This window comes from Neltuma alba, unplaced genomic scaffold, assembly GCF_004799145.2.
Source record: "Neltuma alba isolate B1F8T4 unplaced genomic scaffold, ASM479914v2 tig00001126_pilon, whole genome shotgun sequence".
Lineage (NCBI taxonomy): Eukaryota > Viridiplantae > Streptophyta > Magnoliopsida > Fabales > Fabaceae > Neltuma > Neltuma alba.
Genome location: NW_021632342.1, coordinates 86,941 through 105,847, shown reverse-complemented (window position 1 = coordinate 105,847; position 18,907 = coordinate 86,941). Strand labels below are relative to the sequence as shown.

Below are 18,907 nucleotides of genomic sequence, written 5' to 3'. Positions count from 1 at the left end.
TTCATATCAAGCAATAAAACAGACAGAGAACAAATCATTCAATTATCTTCCTCGTTAATAAATTCACTATTTTGTTAATATATAGTTCTCAAAAACTATAAAACAGACAAAGAACCAATCTTCTGCCACAATTCCATGACAAAGTAGATGTACCTAAACTCAATCCATCAAGCAGCACAAGGAATACTCCATGAAGAACTGCATATTCAGGTCCCAGACTTCTTTCCGTCACATTGAAAAAAGCAATCCAAGAAATGAGATCTCTCACAGTAAGCATTCTATCAGGACGCAATTGGTTGAGCCACTGAAAAACATGCGTGTAAAAAACAAATGATCAATCAGATATAATAGCTCTGATCAAATGAAATAATCACCATAACACCAAACAGCACCTAATAGTAGGACATGGATTTTAGGTTACACATGCTATAAGCCAAAACATTTCTATAGGAATTGTGAGGATCGAATCAGTTTCGCTCAACTTAGATAATAGATTAGAAGAATTTGATAGAAGCCCCCTCTAAACAAACTTACAAGAAGACTAGAAACCAGAAATGAACAACAAAGAATGGGAATACTTGAGATTAATAATGCTCTTACTGCATAAAAGATAATTACAACACAACATAGGAACTCTAGAACATACACACAAGTTTGCCAGAGAGGATTGGCTCTCTCCCTCCAAAGGCTAAGCCACACTTCTCAAAATTCTTCTCTGCCTTCTTGCTCAGGGAAGATTTATAGACCCAAAAATGACTCTCACAGCCCCCAACTCAGAGAGCTTGATTATAGCAGTCCTATAGCAATCTATTCTCTCCTTCTTTCTTCAAAATAGCAAGTCAAACTTTTGCCCAACATAAGTATTTTTCCCTTTTCATGTATCTTCCTAGGTGTCTAAAGGTGGTCTTAACAGAATTCCAAATAGGAATTAACTGAATAAAAGAGAACCAACCAAAATCAGCTCAACTGGAAAAAAATTTTAAATGTGAAAAAGTAAACCAATGGTTTCAAATTACAACAGTGAATCTGCAGATAGCATACCTCCCAAAAACATATCATAACATCAACAATATCACCGCTTGAGAGTTTATCCCGATCAGAAGGACATGAGTCGCTTGCATCTTCAAACTTTGAAATTCTGAAAAAGAAAGGCATATATAGAAGGAACAAAGGAAGTTGAAATAAACACTCATCATTTAACTTTGAAACTGACCGATACCTTGTCAAAGCAATCTCTCGAAGTTCATCTAAATCACTAACAGGGGAAACCCATATTTCAGTGAAGCGATTGCGCAATGCTGGAGATAACTCCTTCTTACCATAATCACCACTAGGGTTCATGGTCGCAAGAACAAAAAATTTTGGGTGAGCACAAACCTCCTCCAGATCATGCCCCCCTTTCTCAGCCAAAGACTGCAAGCAAAAATTGGGAGAAAACAAAAGGTAGTGGAGTTAATAAATAACTAGCTGTTCATGACTAAGCAAGTGAATGCAATTATTGTTCATGCACAAGTGATCCTTTTTAAAAAATCCTAATTAATAACTGTGCATTAACTAATTTTGGACTGGGAAAGTATTTGCAGCAAAACTTTTAAATAAGATAAGAGTTGAACCATAGTCTAAGTGGGATGAATATAATTAAGGATGACAGGATTGCAGGGCAACGGTATAAATTAATTGGTAATTTAGTCTGAATGGTACTAGCAGTGTAGTCTGAATGGTACTAGCAGTGTGAGCAATTCTAGATTGAATACTAGCTACTAGCATGCTGCAGATAAGCTGTGTGATTTCAAAAATTGTGTTTTGATGCTATAAAAGACCGCTTGATCCAAAATCAAATAAAAAGTTTTATATCCAAAATGACTTGCAAGCACAACGGCTTACAGACAACAATACAAGGGTCTGTTGATAGTGCTTCTACATGAGGAACCACATTGCAGATATATAAAAAGCCTTCATGAACTCTCCAAGGCTTAAGCTTTTATGCTGAAATGTCCAAAACAAAAGTATGGTTACTTACCAGTTTCCTTTCGGGCTCTAATACACTATTCAATCTCTCAAGCACACTGTCGTCAGCCAGAGATATCTCATCCACAAGAAAGAGATCACCATCTCTCATTGCTTTCACAAGGGGCCCATCCTGCCATACAAATATACTCTGCCACTCATGATGAAGCTCATCTAGGTCCAACCTCAACTGCTCAAAAGCATAAAGATCATCCATGGTGACATCAGGACAACAAACTTGACCTTCTCTATATTTCCTTATTACACCATTCAGCAAACCAAGGGTCGAAGAAGCATGATCTATGTCAGAGGAAACACACTGCAACAGAAAATGTAAATCAGTGTCTGTTGTATTGGAGGGGAAAAAAAAGGAAGAAAATAACATTGACAAAACTGGTGTAAAGAAGAAGCCTCTACATGAAAAAATTTAAAATAACAACGAAGAAAGGGGAAGAAAAAATAGGGGCCATATATATCCACAATTATCAACACAAACTCTTCAAATGATCCAAAAGGGAAGTATGGAGATATAGCACTCACAAGGCCTTGAGGAAAACAGGTATAAGCCTTTAACTTCTTCAAGTGTTCCACTATTTCTTCATACTTGGATATCAGTCTAGATCTTTCTCGGACAGGCCGGAACCCCTAGTACAAATTTCCCCAGTTAGCACCTCATAAATTAAAAAGACACGTATTTCATTCAAAAACTCCTTCCAACACTAAAATAAACAAAATGCATAACTGACCCCAATAAAATCAGATGTTTCGGTATACTGATGACAATTCAAGATATGTAACTTCATCTGCAAACAAGCACTTAGAAGCTGACAGACAGTAGTCTTTCCTCCACCAGTTTCCCCAACAAGCAGCACAGGCTCACGCAATTGGTAGCAGCGTTCAACAAGGAAGTACAACCTCTGCATGCTCTTGGTCAAGTTAAAACTGTATAGGACAAAAGCATCAGTATGTATGTGATTAGCGAAACATTTTGGACCAACTGAAAAGGGATAAAAAACCAATACCGTTCAAGACTCTTTGAACATCCAGAATCAACAGAGAGTTTGAAAGAGTGCTTCCCCTCACATATCATCTGAAAATTGGAAGGAAAAAAATGTTTGAAAAAAGGGAAAAAAAAAAACAATTCTAAAAGGCACTTTTAATGAAGAGAGGCTTACTGATCAACTATTCATTATTATTACCAAGTAGCGTGTAACCATTTGCCAATACTAACTTTTGAAAAATATAGAAATTTCCAAATATTCCCGTGAGCTCAATCCAAAAAAGGGAAGGGACATAATCCTCGATTATAAAGATGTATAAAGAAAATACATAATACATAATATAGACATAGTCACGGCGGTTTTGAATTTAAAACCAGATTACCCAATTCTTCTCAACATCAGACCAGAAAAAGAATCCGTTCACAAAAAAACAATGGCTAGTAACTTAAACCAACAATTTATAATAAATTAAATATTTGAGAATATTTACCCACAAATTCACACTCCATATTCACAAGGGTTCAACTTCAATAATTGGTCTGGAAATTTGAACTTCAGATCATATCATGCAAGGATATATATTACAGAATAAGCTTGCCAACACCAAACGAAGGCATAAATAAACAGGGCAATCTTCCATTCAATATATACTAAATGTATGTTTACAAAATGGATGGTCAAACTAATTCTGCGAAAGCTACAAAATAAGCCAAAATAGGGGGGGAAAATCAGGGCAATGTCAGCGTTATCACTAGCTGAGCAGGAATCACCAAAATTAAGAGACCATACCTGATCATAGATAATGTTTCTGTTTAGTTTAACCCGCAGATGTTTCTCTAGAATTTCTTGAACAATGGACCTTTCACTCTCATCCCGTAATCTTTCAGCCAAAAGATAATAACCATCTTTGGCCAAATCTTCATAGGATTTTCCAAATCTTTTGTAACGATCAGCCCAGCGAAATAAATCTCGGGGAGTCATAAACTATGTTTCCCATCAGAAAATCTACTACCCTGCCTGCACCGCCGAAGCTCCTTCATCACTTCAACCATTTTTCTAGCATAACTTTGAGGAATTTCACATCTCTGCTCCAGTATTACGCTCAACTCATCATCAGGAATTTCACCAACATGAATCTCTATGAAGCGATTGCGAAATGCCCGAGATAACATTTTACGCCCAGCATAAAGAATAGGTGGATTTTGAGTGGCAAAAAGCATGAAGTTTGGATGTGCTTTAATTGTAACTTGCAGTTCAGGAACAAAAAGCTCCCTGTTATCATCAAGCAACCGATTCAATGCCTCCAGGACATCAGATGGAGCCAAGTTAAGCTCATCTAATACAATCCAGTAACCATTTCTTACCGCTTTAACCAATACACCTTCAGTAAAAACAAGCTTACCACTAGCATCAGTTATGTAAGAACCTAGATACTCTTGCAAATCAGTGTGCTCATGATTATTAATTCTCACAAACTCATGACCTGTCAGTGCAGCAAGATAACGAACAAGGCTAGTTTTCCCACTAGATGTGGGTCCCTGTAGAAGCACAGGATATCGCTTAATCAGAACAGCACGAGCCAAATTCCCAAGGTGCTCCCTAACACTTTTGGTCAGAACATAGCTCCCCAAGGAAGCATCAGATTTGGTGGAGGTTAAATATCGGTCAAAAGGAACATGTGGTGGAGGTTCACTTGAGTTTAACAGAAGAGACAAGATTTTCCTTTCCATTATTTCAGCACTACGCCCATCCAATAGTGTGAGGAAAAACATACAAAAGCCATCATATAATGATTTATGAAACCCAAATTTTCTCTCCGCTTTCCTTGTATATTCAAGAGCACGGTAAAGGGACCTTAAACTGTATTGAGCTTTCTGATTAGCACCATCCAGCAACCTCTCTTCAGCTTCCTCTTTGGATGTTTTATAGAAACAGACAATTTTATTTACTAGCTCCCGATCATTATGGCCATCACCAATAAACTGATAAATAAATAGACTTAAATCATCATCATCCAGCACATCATCAACATAATACTCGGTAAACCTACTCCTTAAAGAAAAGGGTAGGTCCCGCTTCCCAGCATCTGTTGCTGGGTTCATGCAAGCAAACATACGGAAGTTTGGATGACATTGTATATAATCAATATCACCTCTTTCAGCCAAACAAAGGGCCCCATTCTCCCCCTCCAGAACCCCAATAATTCTCTGTAAGATCTCTGGAGGGGCTAGATTCACCTCGTCAAGCAATATCCACTCACCATTTCTAAGTGCAGTAATAAAACTTCCTTCTACAAAAGAAAACATCATCCCTGAAGATGGATCATTACACCAAGCACTTTCAAGTTTAATTGAAAATCTTTCCCAAGCCTTGATGTTTTCTTCATCCAATGGCTTTTTACGCTTCTTGCTAGACCCAGCTTTTTCAAGCTCAACTGACTTATGGAAAATGTCAACTCCTCTACGAAATCCTTTTAGTAGCATTTTCCATTTCTTCTCAGTTAGATATTTTTCTAGCTGCGTAAGAAAGTTCATATTTTCCTGAATGGAAACAAACAACTTAGAAACATTTAACTCCAGCTATACACTAACTAACCAGATATTTTGATAAAAGGAATACCTTCACAGAGAAAGTTCTGGAGAAGAGGTCCTTGAACTCCTTATGGAGGGGGAAATAAACAAATTGTGCATTCATAGGTTTATATCCACCTATTAAGTCTGCAACATCACTTTGCTGACTTAAATTCTGAAATAAAGTGTATCACTCAGTCTGACTGTTAATCGAATTTCAAATATAAGGAATACTGAAAACGTCAAGCACATAAAAGCAAGCATACCAAAACAGTAAGCTTCTGACCAAGTCTTAGTGCCAAATTTTGAACAAGAGTTGTCTTCCCAGTGCCAGTTTCCCCTACCAAGAGCACAGCCTCATTATACTTGACAGAGCATGCTATGCGCTCAAGCACATGCAGAGAACTTTTGATCTCAACAAAAGGTCGCATATGTTCTTGTAACTGCATAATAACATAAAAATATTGCCAAGGAAAGATGAGACCATTTTCATTGTAAAAATTTTATAAAAAATTTTCAATCCACCATACTCACAGCTTTGTAGTGTATTGGAGGGAAACACGTCCTATTCTTAAATCAGTGACAGAATCCTGCAGTTCACTGCCAAAAATAAGAAGCTGAAGTTGCCAAATAATATAAGAAACGGTCAATACTGTTGTCACCAACAAACCTGAATTATTGGTTTGTCATGGGGATACAAGGTCTCAGCAGCTGATATTGGCACCGGCCATAACTTTGCTATTTCTTTCATTATAGACAACCTCTGTTTAGACGAAGTTGAGAAGGCTGCAAAAACATCAACAGCCTGCATACAAGAAAATAACTATACATCAAGTAATTGAAATTTTTCAAAAAAATTCAGAAGCAAAAAACGTAGAGATCACCAGTAAAACAGACCTCTTTATACACTAAATAACATTGGTACTCTGATATGCAACCACCATCATAGCTAAACCCCAAGCCCACAACACGCTTGCACCATTTAAGGAGATCCCTGTCATGGAGAATCAAAAGCTACTTTTATAAAAGTAAATGGACAAAACGAGCAAAGAAAAGCCATACTTTCCTTAGTTACCTCAACGAAAATCTGTTGAGGCAATCAACAGAAGCAGAAGTCCCAGAGTCGGAACCCACAATCTGATGCATGCAGGTGGAGTTAACCCTTACAAAAGTTTCTACCAAAGATAATCATAGCAGTGTAAAAACGATGGGTCAGTTTTTATCTTTAAATTCAAATAAAAGAAAGAATGTGTGACCCTATATGTTGGCAGAAATTGATGCAAATACCTATAAGCCTGTCAACAAGAAGCTCCAACATTGGATACCAAACTATGATTATATCTTTCAAGTCTTCTTTCTCTGGAGGCCTAACCATCACTCTTCTCCAAAGGACACTAAGTGAACCTCGACCTACCAATACAACAAAATTCAGAATTAACTTCATAATTGAAAGATGGATTTTCAGCAAAAAGAATATACACCATTTGATAATTTTAATCACTCTTTTTTATCATGCTTAGGGCTTACTCCATATTTGCAGGCGGATTATTATAACTGATTTACAGAGGGCTTGTGAGTTAAAGATCATTCAACCTCTCCCATCTTCATTTTTTTTTTTTTGTTTTTAGATAAAAAAAATTAACCTTTTTTTATGAGAAGAGTCAATAGTCCAGAGGTACCAACCACGGAGGATATAAGATCATCCTCAACCAAAAAAAAAAGAAGAAGAAGAAGAAAGCAACCAATGATCTTACTCAGACTTACCATCCAATCCCTTTTCAGATTCATAAGAGAAATCCCAAAACGAACAATTAGCAAAAGCAGACAAAGAGAACATGTAAAGTAATATCTTCCAAAGAAGATTTTGGCAGACGGCGTTGCATATTGAACAATCCAGGATTTAATTTATAACCCATTAGAATTGAAAAACCGGGGGGGGGGGGGGGACTAAGAGCCCAACATGATCAAAAAGGATTTAAAGTAAATATGAAAACCTTAGGAACAAAGCATAAACTGAAGAATTTTCATTAAATATTTGAACAACAGTGGTTGCATAACCATATTCCATTCTTATTATAGCACTCTGAAGTTGAAAGGATTTATTATAATGCAATGAACAACTGAACATTGAGATGTCCCAAAGTTTTTTCTTTGGGCCACAAAGATGTATAACAATTTGAAAAACAGCTTAAACAAATTGTTTAAAAACAAAAGGACACCAACAAAAATATAGAGAATCTGGCTAGAAAATAGGAGGAAGACAAAGTCAAAAACCTGCACCCTGGGATGCTTCAAGGTTGGAAGTTGCAACAGTTGAGAACATCCTGAAACCTTCTGCCACCCTTATTTCCTGCACATTTAGTTTCATGCTTCAATTATCAATGACGAAAGAAACGGTCTGACATAGATGCTATGTATGAGGAAAGCATACAGGATCAACAGGTTCTAAAATACGTATTGATTAATCAGACCTCTACATTTATTCTGCTTTCTCTTCCTATAAGAGAAACAAGGAAGCTAACAAATTATACAATGTGCACAGTAAATTGGCAACTAAATTGAAAGTAATGCTAAAAAAATTTTTGAAAAAAATACCTCCCTTCTATCTTTACAATATTTAGCTAATGAATTTGAGTGGGCGCTATCAAGTGCTTAAATTTCACTTAATTAGAACAAAGCCAGTGAAGATTTATACTTGACTGCTTGCTCGTAGAACAGTAGAAGTTCCGATATAATGCAAGCTTAAGTTACCCCTTGGGCTCTATATCTCACGACTTACTGTTATTCAGGATTCACCGTGAATATTGAATAAACTAGATCTTTCATGTTTCTCGACCATTCATTGTCTCTTCACTCCAAGGGGAAAAGCCAAGAAAAATAAAGGGGCCATAGAGACTCAAAGCATCAATGGAACCGTTTAATCCTTCTGCAAATAAAAAATGGGCATGCCCTTAAAGCAGCCATGAGCAATGGACCAGTGATCGACCATAAACATAATTCTATCAAAACGTACCGTAGGTGATGTCAAAAAATGGGGCAAGAAAGGGGGAGGGAGCAGAAGGAAGAAAACAGGACGTAAAAGGGAGAAAGAGAGAATTGAGGAAGAAACAGAGAAGAGAGAAATTAGAACCGATAGCACATTATAGTCAATAGCAATTCATCAAAGCCTCCATGTTGGAGTCCTATCACCAGCTTTACTCTCCAAAGGAGAGCTCAAGTAAGCAGTGGGGAAATTATGGGAAACCTAACCAGATTTATTTTATGCTATAGTTTGTATTTGGAAACCCATTGGTCTTGGTCAAAACACATTTTGGCCAAAGCAATGCGAGAGTGTATTAGGATTCAACTTGTTGGCCAAAAAACTCAAAAAAGTATTAGGATTCAACTTTTAGACTCTCAAAAGTCCCTTTGGGAAGCCAGCACTTGCCAGACCTTGTGTGAGTATTTTTCTTTTAACTTCAGAAAGTCCATTTGCCATATTTCTGAAACTCTATTCGCCAAAAGCCAATTTTGATTACTTTCCAAAAATTCTTTTGGCTTTTGAACAAATTTCAATTGCTTTCCAATTATAAAAGCTAATCTAGGATTCTTTAAACAACATTCAGTTCACCGAACTGACTTTTTCATAACATCCAAACATAAATTCCCTTACATCTTTTACCAAACTTTAATTTGACAAATGGACTTCTGATAAACGGACTTCTGACAAACTAAACCTGATACGCTTTGACTCAAAAGTTGTAGAAGGTCTTCTTTAAAGGGTTTCCAAAAATAGCCTATAGTAATTTTATTCTTCAGCTTTCTCAGAATCGATTTGAAATTAGGTTTTATCTTCTCAGTTTAAGTTTCAGTTGTTATCAGTAATATTTTCAATCATTTTATTTGGGAATATATATATAAATAAAAGCCCAAAGGTTACTCTTTTTGTAGACCTTAGAATTGAACTGCTAATAAGAATATTTTGCCATCAACATGGGAGGCTCTCTTTTTCTCACTTAATCTCTCTTACTCCCCCTTTCCCCCTTGTGCGACAACAAAAGGTCTAAAATACACCAGTGGAAACCAAGCTCTCTTCTCCAACCGACCGAACGAACAGAGTCATTGAGGCATTTTAAAAATACACCGAGAGAAACATCTCCAAGGTAAAAAGTAAAAAGAAAAACAAGACCCTGATTCTCCATGAATTCCAGAGTCCTGACTAATTTATCCTAGAAGTACGTACCCAACCCTCAATTTAAACAGACCAAAGCTACAATGAAACTAATGAGCAAGTCCACTTAGAACATGACTAGTAAATGAGTACAATCATTTCATCAGCAAGGAGTTAAAATACAAGGAAACTACCTGCCCGTTCCCGATCATAAATGAGCCAGTCCCTTCCAATAAAGGTGTTAAAACAGAATGCACGTCTGGTGGGGCTTTGTCGATATCCTCAAAAACAATCCAAAAACCATTCTGCACAGCCTATGATAAAGATAGCACAGAAAGATGAAACAGGATGCTTTCTCAGGAAGTACTGTGTACACTGACATCACAACATCTGTCAATCTCATAACTAGATAATATGGCAAGAAGGGAAAACAAACCTGAGTAAGCGACCCTGGCTGCCATCTAAATTCTCCAGGCCTATCTGCACACACATAACCTCCAACCAATGTTCTACTATCAATTTGATCATCCATCTGGATAGATAGAACTGCAAAGAGGATTAGGTCATACAGATTGTTGAAGTGAAGATCCAGACCACAATATGAACAACAATGCCCGGCAAACATGCACAAAGTATAGGAGGAAACAGACAACAAAAGCAGACTGAGGAACATGTAAATTAGTAAAGTAAATAACAAATTACACCTTCATCTAAGATGCAAAGTCCAAGAGGACATCATAAAAGCTGAATGTCTCACATTCTCATGAATTCATTATATTGACTATTTGCTGTTCATGAAAGTTTAAACTTGAAATCACTTCAAGTGACATGGATACAAACAGCGCACAACAGATAGTGCCACAAAATGCAACCAAACCAGATCAGTAACTAGTAAACATTTAGTCCTGACTTACCATTTCCCATGAAGCATGTAAAGACAATTGACAGAATATACTGAAAAATATGACATTCTAGCTCAACACATTCAACAATTCATAGATGAATAAGAGGACAGGAAAAATAATTAGTAGTAAAGAAGGCTCATAGATCCACACATACTCTGGTTATTACTATCCCGAGCAAGCTTGGCAATGAGAGAAGATTTTCCAGAACCCGAAGGACCATATAAAAGAACAGGCCACTTCTGACTCACTGCCAACAGGACCCTCTCAAAACTTTTCTTCACTTTTGATGTCAATATGAATGTATTACTTTTAAATTTATCATTCCTGAAACACAGAAGAGAACAAAATTCAGCACGTCCGCACAGGACATAAAGAATATCAGCAAGACTTGAGAGTTACCAATGAGAAGCTACAAGACATTAACGAAGTTGTGAAGAACCAAAAAAGCATTACTTTATCTAGAATTTTTTCTTGGGAAACAAAAAAAGTGTTTGAGAAAGTTGGCACCCTATGATGGTAAGCAAATAAATACTATTCAATTTAAATCCCAAACAAAATCAAAATTAACTAGTAAGAAAAAAGTAATAAAAGAATGGTTAAATTCAAAATAAAATAGGCTGTACCATGTGGCAAGCTTTGGACTCCTCCAAGGTGGCTCAACACCATGCACCTCCGGCAAGCTAACAGCCTGAAAATCAAGACCAAAGGATTGTAAACAGTTCTCTTGGCTAAAACCGATGCCTCTATCCAAAGAACCTGGCATATTTTGCGCCACTGGCCTGGAATACAATCCAGCTTTCTCTATTGATGTATCCTGGCAGAATGCTTCCCAACTGAAAACAGAAGATGAAGATCGTAATGTAACCAGAACTATGTTTTGACACCAATATCGAACAGAAAAAAAGCAAACACTACCAACCGCAAAAGACACTTAGATGCTTGTTCTGATCCAATATTCAAGTTTTGACTCGCCCCATAACTCAATTTGAAGACAATGGTTATTATTTGCACCCCACACCAAATCAGGTCAGTTGCTTCAGCTGTGACATATTCACCGATGGGCTCTTCCAAGAAGTCCATGAAACATGACCAGTCCCAGAGCTTCGAGAAAACTTCAGTTTTCATGATGAGGAAACGGTATGATATTTGGGCAACAAGCAGTTCACTGGTTTCAATCTGGAGAAAAAAACGGACACAACTTGTTAATAACATGTGAGAGAACTCCAAATTGATCCATAGATTAAAATTATGTGCACCAAAAAAAGAAAATTTCTACCAACCTTAACCCCCATTGATGGGGTAGCTTGTTGCCTCGAAAATCGTTGAAACGGAGAAGGAGCAAACTTGAAGTAGTTTAACACAGAACTGCACCAATCAGCCAAATTAATCATATCAAACTATATCATAATAAAATTAATGAAAAGCCAAATTGCTGAAAAGTTCCAATTAGCAAAATCTTTGACCACAACTCAAAATAATACATAGAAGAAAAGACATCACTATGTATCCAACCTTTCTCCAAAGATCAAATCTTGCCCAAGACAATATCATGTGAATTTCCAAATAAAGGAGAACTATCTATTGAAGTTATACTCCTGATACTTATTAATGCTTTTCCAGCAGGACATTTGGTAATTGAAAGAGAGTACTCCCTACCCTTTCCCTTTCCTTTGATTTTTCATTTTTGTTCATTTAAGGCAGAATTTCTAATGAACGCTGAATTGGAAAACTTATTTCCAACAATGAGAAAAAAATTATATCTTCAAAAAAATTAATAATACATTTACTGGGAACACAAGAATCAAAGCAATTGAACATATATGCTTACCGCAATCGAGAAGATTTTTTCTGTGAAACAATGCATATATGAGCAAAAACATAATTAAGAACAAGTGTGCTCATATAATTAGATAACTATTTCGCTTATACTCCAGAATCAAAGAAATTTCCGTTACCAACTTGCCACACCAAAAAGAAAAAAATACGCTACAACATTAGAACAACTTCAGACTTATGTAGACACTTAACAGTTAACATCTAACAGGATTCCACACAAGATTGTATTGCCTATAAATCAAGAGACACTTTGATTTCTTAGTTTTCAAGAATAATAATTAACACTAATTCCTTCGTCCTTATTCTAGGATTATTACAGATAAAAATATATAGAGGAAAAATAAGGGCGCATGGAGAACTGGAAGGTTCGAGTGGAGGGGGAAAAATTAAATAAAAACAGGTTCATGCAAAAAATTACAGGGAAGAACTAACCCAAGTAGAAAAGGAGCCATGTCAAGAGCACGACAGAAGGCCAAACAAGCAAGTTCATGAAGATCTAGACCCCTTCCATGTTTGCTATAAAACTCAATCACATTCACAATTTCATCTGAAACTTTGACAAAATCATCTTCCATGATAGTACTCTGAACATTAGACCTTAAATTTGGCACAAGCCGAAGCAGGTCTATAGTTTTATCTGTAAATTTTCGGGCAATGGGACAGAAGCATCCCATTAATGGAATAGTATAGGAAGGGTGCAGAAAAACGCCCACAAAATTATTCACAACATCCTCCTCCGTAACCAAGTGTCCCTGCAGAAAAAACCGTACATTTAATCATTAAAATTATGTCCATGCCACTTATCTTGGCCTTCTTAATGATTAACAAATAGAATTCACGTATAATGCAATATAATCTATACCTTTCTTGTGAGGGAATAAAACTGTGGAAAAGATTGAAGCTTTGGAAAACGGTCGAGAAATCTTTCGACCGCTGAATGAAGGCTAAAACTGCCGTCAATAGCCATTTGTACCTGAAAAACTTCTCTATGTCCGGTCAAAGTAAGTAATTAAAAGAATATGTGTGTATAAATTGTAAGTTTCAAATTCGTCTCCGTGCAACCTGGCCTAAAAAAAGAAAATCATCAGTAACAAAACATTAAATAAAAATTCTGGGCGGCTTGCTACTTTCAATCAGAAAAGTAAAATGGAACAAGGCCAGGGAGAAAGAAGTTGTCCCGGGATAAATAGGATAGGCTAAAACTTCGAATAAACCCAACTTCAAAATAAATCGATATAGCAGTAACGACTAAGAGCTTTGAGAGGGTGGATAGTAGGGCGTGCTAGGCCTCGACCTAAGGAAGTGTCAGCGAAGGGAGAAGCCTTCTCTTTCGGAGGAGGAGGGAAAGCAAGAACAACCGCCTCTGCTTCACCGAGTCTTTGGAGGTCTTGGCGCCGCAGGGTTTAGGGTTTAAAAAAGGAACATTAACGGACAAAAATTGAGGGCACTATATTTTAAAAGAAAATAAGAGAAGAGAAAAAGTACCGTCATTACTCAACTTTCCAATCAAATAAAGCTTTATTAATCATTTATTTGTTTTTGGCAGTGATTGCGATTCATTGACCTAATTTGCATTGCCAGTTACCAATCTTACAATCTACTACCTCTTATACTTAATATAAGAACTAGTTTACCGAATTGAATAGATTTAAAAAATTAATTAAACTAATTATTTATAATAAATAAGTATTGTTTTATCTAAAATATCCTTACTAATTATGTATATTAACTGGAGTTACTATTTAATAAAATATTTAACATGTGTAACTATTAGAGGACTACCTAAAAAGAATAAATAATTATGAAAGTCAAAATGAATTGAGGCCTTATATTTAGTATCAAATTAAAAATCAAATTAACTTTTATATTCAAAATCCGCAACAACAATTAAGTTGGTACATTAAAAACATGTAATATTTCGTACAAAATATAGATTCTATATTTAAAACAAAAAGAATATTATAAATACTTGATTGTAACGTACGCTTGGCGTAAATGCCTAAATGGTGTGTGTGTGAAGAATTGTGATTAGTTTCTGACCCAAAAAAAAAGAAGAAGAAGAAGAAGAATTGTGATTAGTTTGTATAGTGACTAAGCATCATATGAACCAGAAATGGTCAAAAATAAAAATAAAATAAAAAGAAGAATTAGTAAAATTAAAAGCTAGTAAACTTGTATGCTTGTGTGATGAAATGCATAAATGCTTTGCTTGATCCTGATGAATCATGTATAACGTTTGACGCTGATCTGATACCAGGATATCACGTGCGTCAAGTACATATTTTTGGTCTATTACCCCTTTTTCTCCAAAAAATTTGCAAGGATTGCTTAACTGTTATTTTCATCCAACATTTCTCATTCATATGGTCCCAAATTTCTCATATTACAGACTAATCATAATATTCAATATACATAAATCGTTGGTGTATTTATTTTGCGCAGGCATTACAATCAATCATCAATTACACACAGTAAGAAATATTGCAAATATAAATTATTAGACTTTATAAGCACAAGTTGATCTAGAACAATTACCTCAAGCTCATAATTTTATTTAAACTGCTGTACTTTTATGTGACTCATATCTTATTTGAATCTGAACTTTATAGAATCTTTACTCTTGATTGAAAATGAATTCTACAATTTTCTTGGTCACAAATTAACTCGATAATATTTCGAAATTAAAAGGATGAAGGAAATGTAGATACTTACGAAATCCAAAAATTATTAAATCTAGTTGGTCATTCCATTTAATCTCACACCTTCAACATTTCCTTCACTTATCAAATGTCTACGTTCCATCTGCATTCAATAGGCCTTTCTTTAAAAAGAAAAAAAAATATCATAATATGTTCTAAATGGTAGTTCTTTAATCCTGCACGTATCAACTAAATAACTAATTTGTAAAAATTAAAAATTAATTAAATTAGTTTTAAAAAAAATATGTTTGTTGATTTTATTTTTTTTAATCATTTGTATCAGACACTACTTCCTTAATAATGAAAATCATCCTTAATTAATGTAATTAATATGAAAAATTGTAGGGAAATATAATATAAATTTAAAAGATAAATGGATGGAATAGAATCTTATAATCAGAAGTCAAAACAAACTCTTTTAATAACTCTTACATTTATGATTAGAGAAAATATCATAAAATTTCACCCAAAAAAAGAAAGTACTCCTCCGACCCTTAAAGTATAAGATTTAATTAACTAATTTGAGTTGATTAAAGATGTTGGTTAAATTAGTTAATATGATTTTTTTTAAACTCTTTAAGCATCTTCCTTAATTCCCTTCATCCTTCTCCTACTTGATTATTGTTAGGGGAATATTAATAGGGTTAACTTAAAAAAATTGATATATATAAAATATGTCTTATATATAGAATCAACATTTACTTCCTAATTATCTTTTATATTAAGAACCAGATGAGTGTCATAGAATTAGTAGAGTTGACAGTAACATAGTATGGCTAACATTTAAGACAGACAGGAGTGCATATAAGTAAGACAGGGCAAGATCCTTACTCAATGTCTAGCCCGAAAGATGTTAGCCCTACCTAATGAAAGCCTGAAGCAATTTTGGATGGGGTTGGATAGGATAGGATTTCATGCCCAGATAATGACACCTTATTCATATTATGTAAACATCTATACCAGAATTAATGAGTAATGTTTTGGACTTTAAATATAATTTATAATTTCACAACTTAAAATATTTCAAGAAAAGAAATATAAACACCATATAAAAATCCACATATTTATCATTTCATATCTCCTTTTAATTATATAATCAAACATAACACAGGTCTTCGTACAACATTCATGATCATATATGTCAACAACTTAACTCTTGAAATATTTCATTCTATCACATATATATTAAATACAATTATATATAATAAATATATGTGTAATATATATTTATTAAATAGAATTATATATATATATATATAAAAACTTTGGACATGGCCGAATGGGTAGAGCAATATATCTTGCCTATCCCCTAACCCTGCCCGACTCAAAAATACCCAATTGTTTTTTCAAACTGCTTTCTCAAGACTAGGAATGAGTATAATTCTAGTGGACTCGACCGAACATTGTGGGTTTTTGGGCCCATCAACACCCCTTTGATCACATAATGAAAAGTTTAATTAGATGCACTAGCCCAAAAAAATATCCCAATAGCCAAAGAAATCAACCCCAAGTCTGTAACCCATAGACTGAAGTTGCAATCAATGGTAGAGCCCACACGTGACGTTGAAGCGCTCTCAAGCACATATAACGTACTGTTGAAATCCTTGCCAATGTGCCAAGGAGCATCAATATACTTATGTATCTCCCCCAATGCCTGCCAAAGAGTCCGTCGTTTAATAGGATTAGGGCTAGCATAGATAGCTGTGAAGTAAGCTTTAGTGGTGCCGTCTTCTATGTAAAAGTGAATATATTGTTCGTGAGTACTAATGATTCTACAACTCCAAGCAGTCTTCTTCCATAGCACCCACAAACCCCCACTATAGCCATGAGCATCAACCAAAGAGAATTTATCAAAGCCCAGAGATTGGGTGATCTTTGTTGCTTTATTACCACTTGATATGGTTTCAAGAATAGCCAAGATGTCAATATTATGTTTTTTAGAGAGTTCACAGATCAAACTCAGAAACGCTTTTGATCCTGTTCCTTTGCTATTCCAAAAAAGAAATTTCATTGGGAAATAGTGGTAGAGGGTTGAGCTTGGAAGCTCATTTCACTTGCCGCACCGTCGGTTTCCATAGTCTCTTGTGACATGAAGCTTGCATTATTAACTGGAGGATTCACTGCTCCGTCTGGCCTTGAGGTCTGACCAATCTGATCCGAGGGCCCTTCTCCGTCCTCCTCCATAAGTGCACTGAAGGGGTTACTAGATGATAGGAAGTTGGTGCTCGGCCCAGCTATTGCTTTGGGCCTCAACACATGGCGGTCATTCTCTTTCCCTTTTGTTTTTAGGCTGTTGACTTTCTTTCTATCATGAACCACTGGGACCCATTTTTTATTATTAGTAAGATCCTTGCCAAAAGCTTGAGGATCTGATTTCGGTCCTAGCATGAAACTCGTCCTTTCCATCTCCATAATAAAAGGCCTAGAGTTAGGCTTCCACATATCCCGTGCAATCTTCACTCCCTGATTCTGAGTCAGATTTTTTGCCTGAATGGACTCTCTCGGGTCCCTGGAATCTAGATTATGGGTGCGCCGTCGTGGTGGCTGTTTCATAAGGTTCCACTCTCCCAACACCACTGTGGTAGGTGCTGTTACTTCCTCGGTGATGTCCATCATCGTTTTTCCACCTCTGGGACGCTTAATTCCCTGGTTTTCTACCTCACTATTCACATAGGTTGAGATCTTAGAACCTGGTTCTGCACCATCTCCCCCTTCTTTCTTTTCTGCCACCCTCTCCATCTCCTTTCCGCTTCCTTTCTCTGTCTCTCTACATTGCGCAACAGGTTGGGGTCTACCCTGGGGATTGGGACAGGCATCTCTGTGGTGACCGTAAACACCGCAATGGAAACTTACAAGGTGCAAGCCTTCATACTCAATGTATTTCTCTTTTCCAAAGATACGGACTGCCGGAGTGAGACGTCTTTTGAGATCAAGTTCTACACACAATATTGCATATCTTCCCCTCGCCATTAAGTAAGTGATCGAATCCACCTTGAGTGTTTTTCCTATGAGCCCTCTAATTTTCCTCAAGCTTTCCTCATTAAAAAACTCTAGGGGGAGAAGTGGAATACATACCCAAGCCGCTATTTTCCTTTGATGCTCTGCCATCCAAGGGTCAAAATTAGGTCACCAGTGTTGAATAAGAAGGTAGTGATCTACTGCCATCCAAGGACCTTCACAATGCACATGATTTAAATCATCCTCATTCTGGAAAGAGACAACAAAATACCTATTGTCGATATCCCTAGTGTCAAAGCGCTCCCTGGTTTTCCATAAACATTGGAGACAAATCTTCAGACCCCATAATGGAATATTCTTACCCAGTATTTTAATAATCAGTGATTTTTTCCATGGTGCACACCATCTCTCATACTCCTCTCTCGTCACACCCAGAGTAGGAATCAAGTCCTTGCCTTCGGAATGTTGGGAGTTTATTCCATGATCGCTTTGGTCCTTCTCGCAACTCTCCCCAAAATAATCATTCAGACTATCAATGTACCCCTTCTATGCGTCCTCAAAAACTGAACTCCCTCTTGAATCAAAGGACGAGGCTTTAGGGTTAGCATCAATAAGTTTATCCTTGTATGACAGGTTCTGTTCTGGCCCTGCATGCTTCTTAGTCTGGTCGCTTACGTCCTCTATACTCTGCTTAGATTTTTTCTTGGTGCTGTCCCTATCATCATTGTCCTCCGCCCCTCCTCCGCTCCCTGCTGTGCCGCCGCTCTCCCCTCTGTCTTTG

The 18,907-nt window shown here is 36.3% G+C and overlaps 4 protein-coding genes across 4 annotated transcripts; all 4 read right to left on the bottom strand.

The window, feature by feature from the left end:
- Positions 1-153: 153 nt before the first annotated feature.
- On the bottom strand, positions 154-3,989 carry LOC114750909 (midasin; the record flags this gene model as incomplete). Its single annotated transcript, XM_028939552.1, has 8 exons — positions 3,798-3,989; positions 3,030-3,097; positions 2,754-2,949; positions 2,548-2,652; positions 2,021-2,326; positions 1,220-1,413; positions 1,042-1,138; positions 154-304 (listed from the first exon to the last, which is right to left on the bottom strand). Coding segments are annotated over exons 1-8 (1,309 nt in total), but the record flags the coding sequence as incomplete, so codon positions are not given.
- Positions 3,986-6,015, bottom strand: LOC114750898 (midasin). Its single transcript, XM_028939540.1, has 3 exons — positions 5,845-6,015; positions 5,628-5,753; positions 3,986-5,548 (listed from the first exon to the last, which is right to left on the bottom strand). Exons 1-3 carry the CDS (start codon positions 6,007-6,009, stop codon positions 3,986-3,988), a joined length of 1,854 nt encoding a protein of 617 aa, XP_028795373.1. The 5' UTR covers positions 6,010-6,015.
- Positions 6,016-6,108: 93 nt separating this feature from the next.
- On the bottom strand, positions 6,109-13,777 carry LOC114750887 (midasin). Its single transcript, XM_028939530.1, has 14 exons — positions 13,332-13,777; positions 12,902-13,221; positions 11,914-11,998; positions 11,553-11,809; positions 11,257-11,466; positions 10,788-10,957; positions 10,165-10,274; positions 9,923-10,042; positions 7,853-7,928; positions 6,866-6,988; positions 6,654-6,753; positions 6,476-6,572; positions 6,249-6,383; positions 6,109-6,168 (listed from the first exon to the last, which is right to left on the bottom strand). Exons 1-14 carry the CDS (start codon positions 13,434-13,436, stop codon positions 6,109-6,111), a joined length of 1,968 nt encoding a protein of 655 aa, XP_028795363.1. The 5' UTR covers positions 13,437-13,777.
- A 2,844-nt stretch (positions 13,778-16,621) lies between these two features.
- On the bottom strand, positions 16,622-17,179 carry LOC114750878 (uncharacterized). The gene has a single exon (XM_028939520.1). The coding sequence runs from the start codon at positions 17,177-17,179 to the stop codon at positions 16,622-16,624; it is 558 nt and encodes a 185-aa protein (XP_028795353.1).
- Between the last annotated feature and the right edge of the window lie 1,728 nt (positions 17,180-18,907).

Bases quoted from the DNA above. Each gene is read 5' to 3' on its own strand.
- LOC114750898 (XM_028939540.1), bottom strand. From the start codon at position 6,009: ATGCGACCTTTTGTTGAGATCAAAAGTTCTCTGCATGTGCTTGAGCGC. The intron at 5,754-5,844 runs GTATGCTTGCTT...ACTTTATTTCAG, and splicing joins GTCAGAAGCTTACTGTTTTG to AATTTAAGTCAGCAAAGTGA. The intron at 5,549-5,627 runs GTATTCCTTTTA...GTTTCCATTCAG, and splicing joins CCAGAACTTTCTCTGTGAAG to GAAAATATGAACTTTCTTAC.
- LOC114750887 (XM_028939530.1), bottom strand. From the start codon at position 13,436: ATGGCTATTGACGGCAGTTTTAGCCTTCATTCAGCGGTCGAAAGATTT. The intron at 10,275-10,787 runs GTATGTGTGGAT...TCCTCTTTGCAG, and splicing joins TCGGGATAGTAATAACCAGA to TTCTATCTATCCAGATGGAT. The intron at 6,573-6,653 runs GTAACTAAGGAA...TCTCCATGACAG, and splicing joins CTCAACAGATTTTCGTTGAG to GGATCTCCTTAAATGGTGCA.
- LOC114750878 (XM_028939520.1), bottom strand. From the start codon at position 17,179: ATGAAATTTCTTTTTTGGAATAGCAAAGGAACAGGATCAAAAGCGTTT.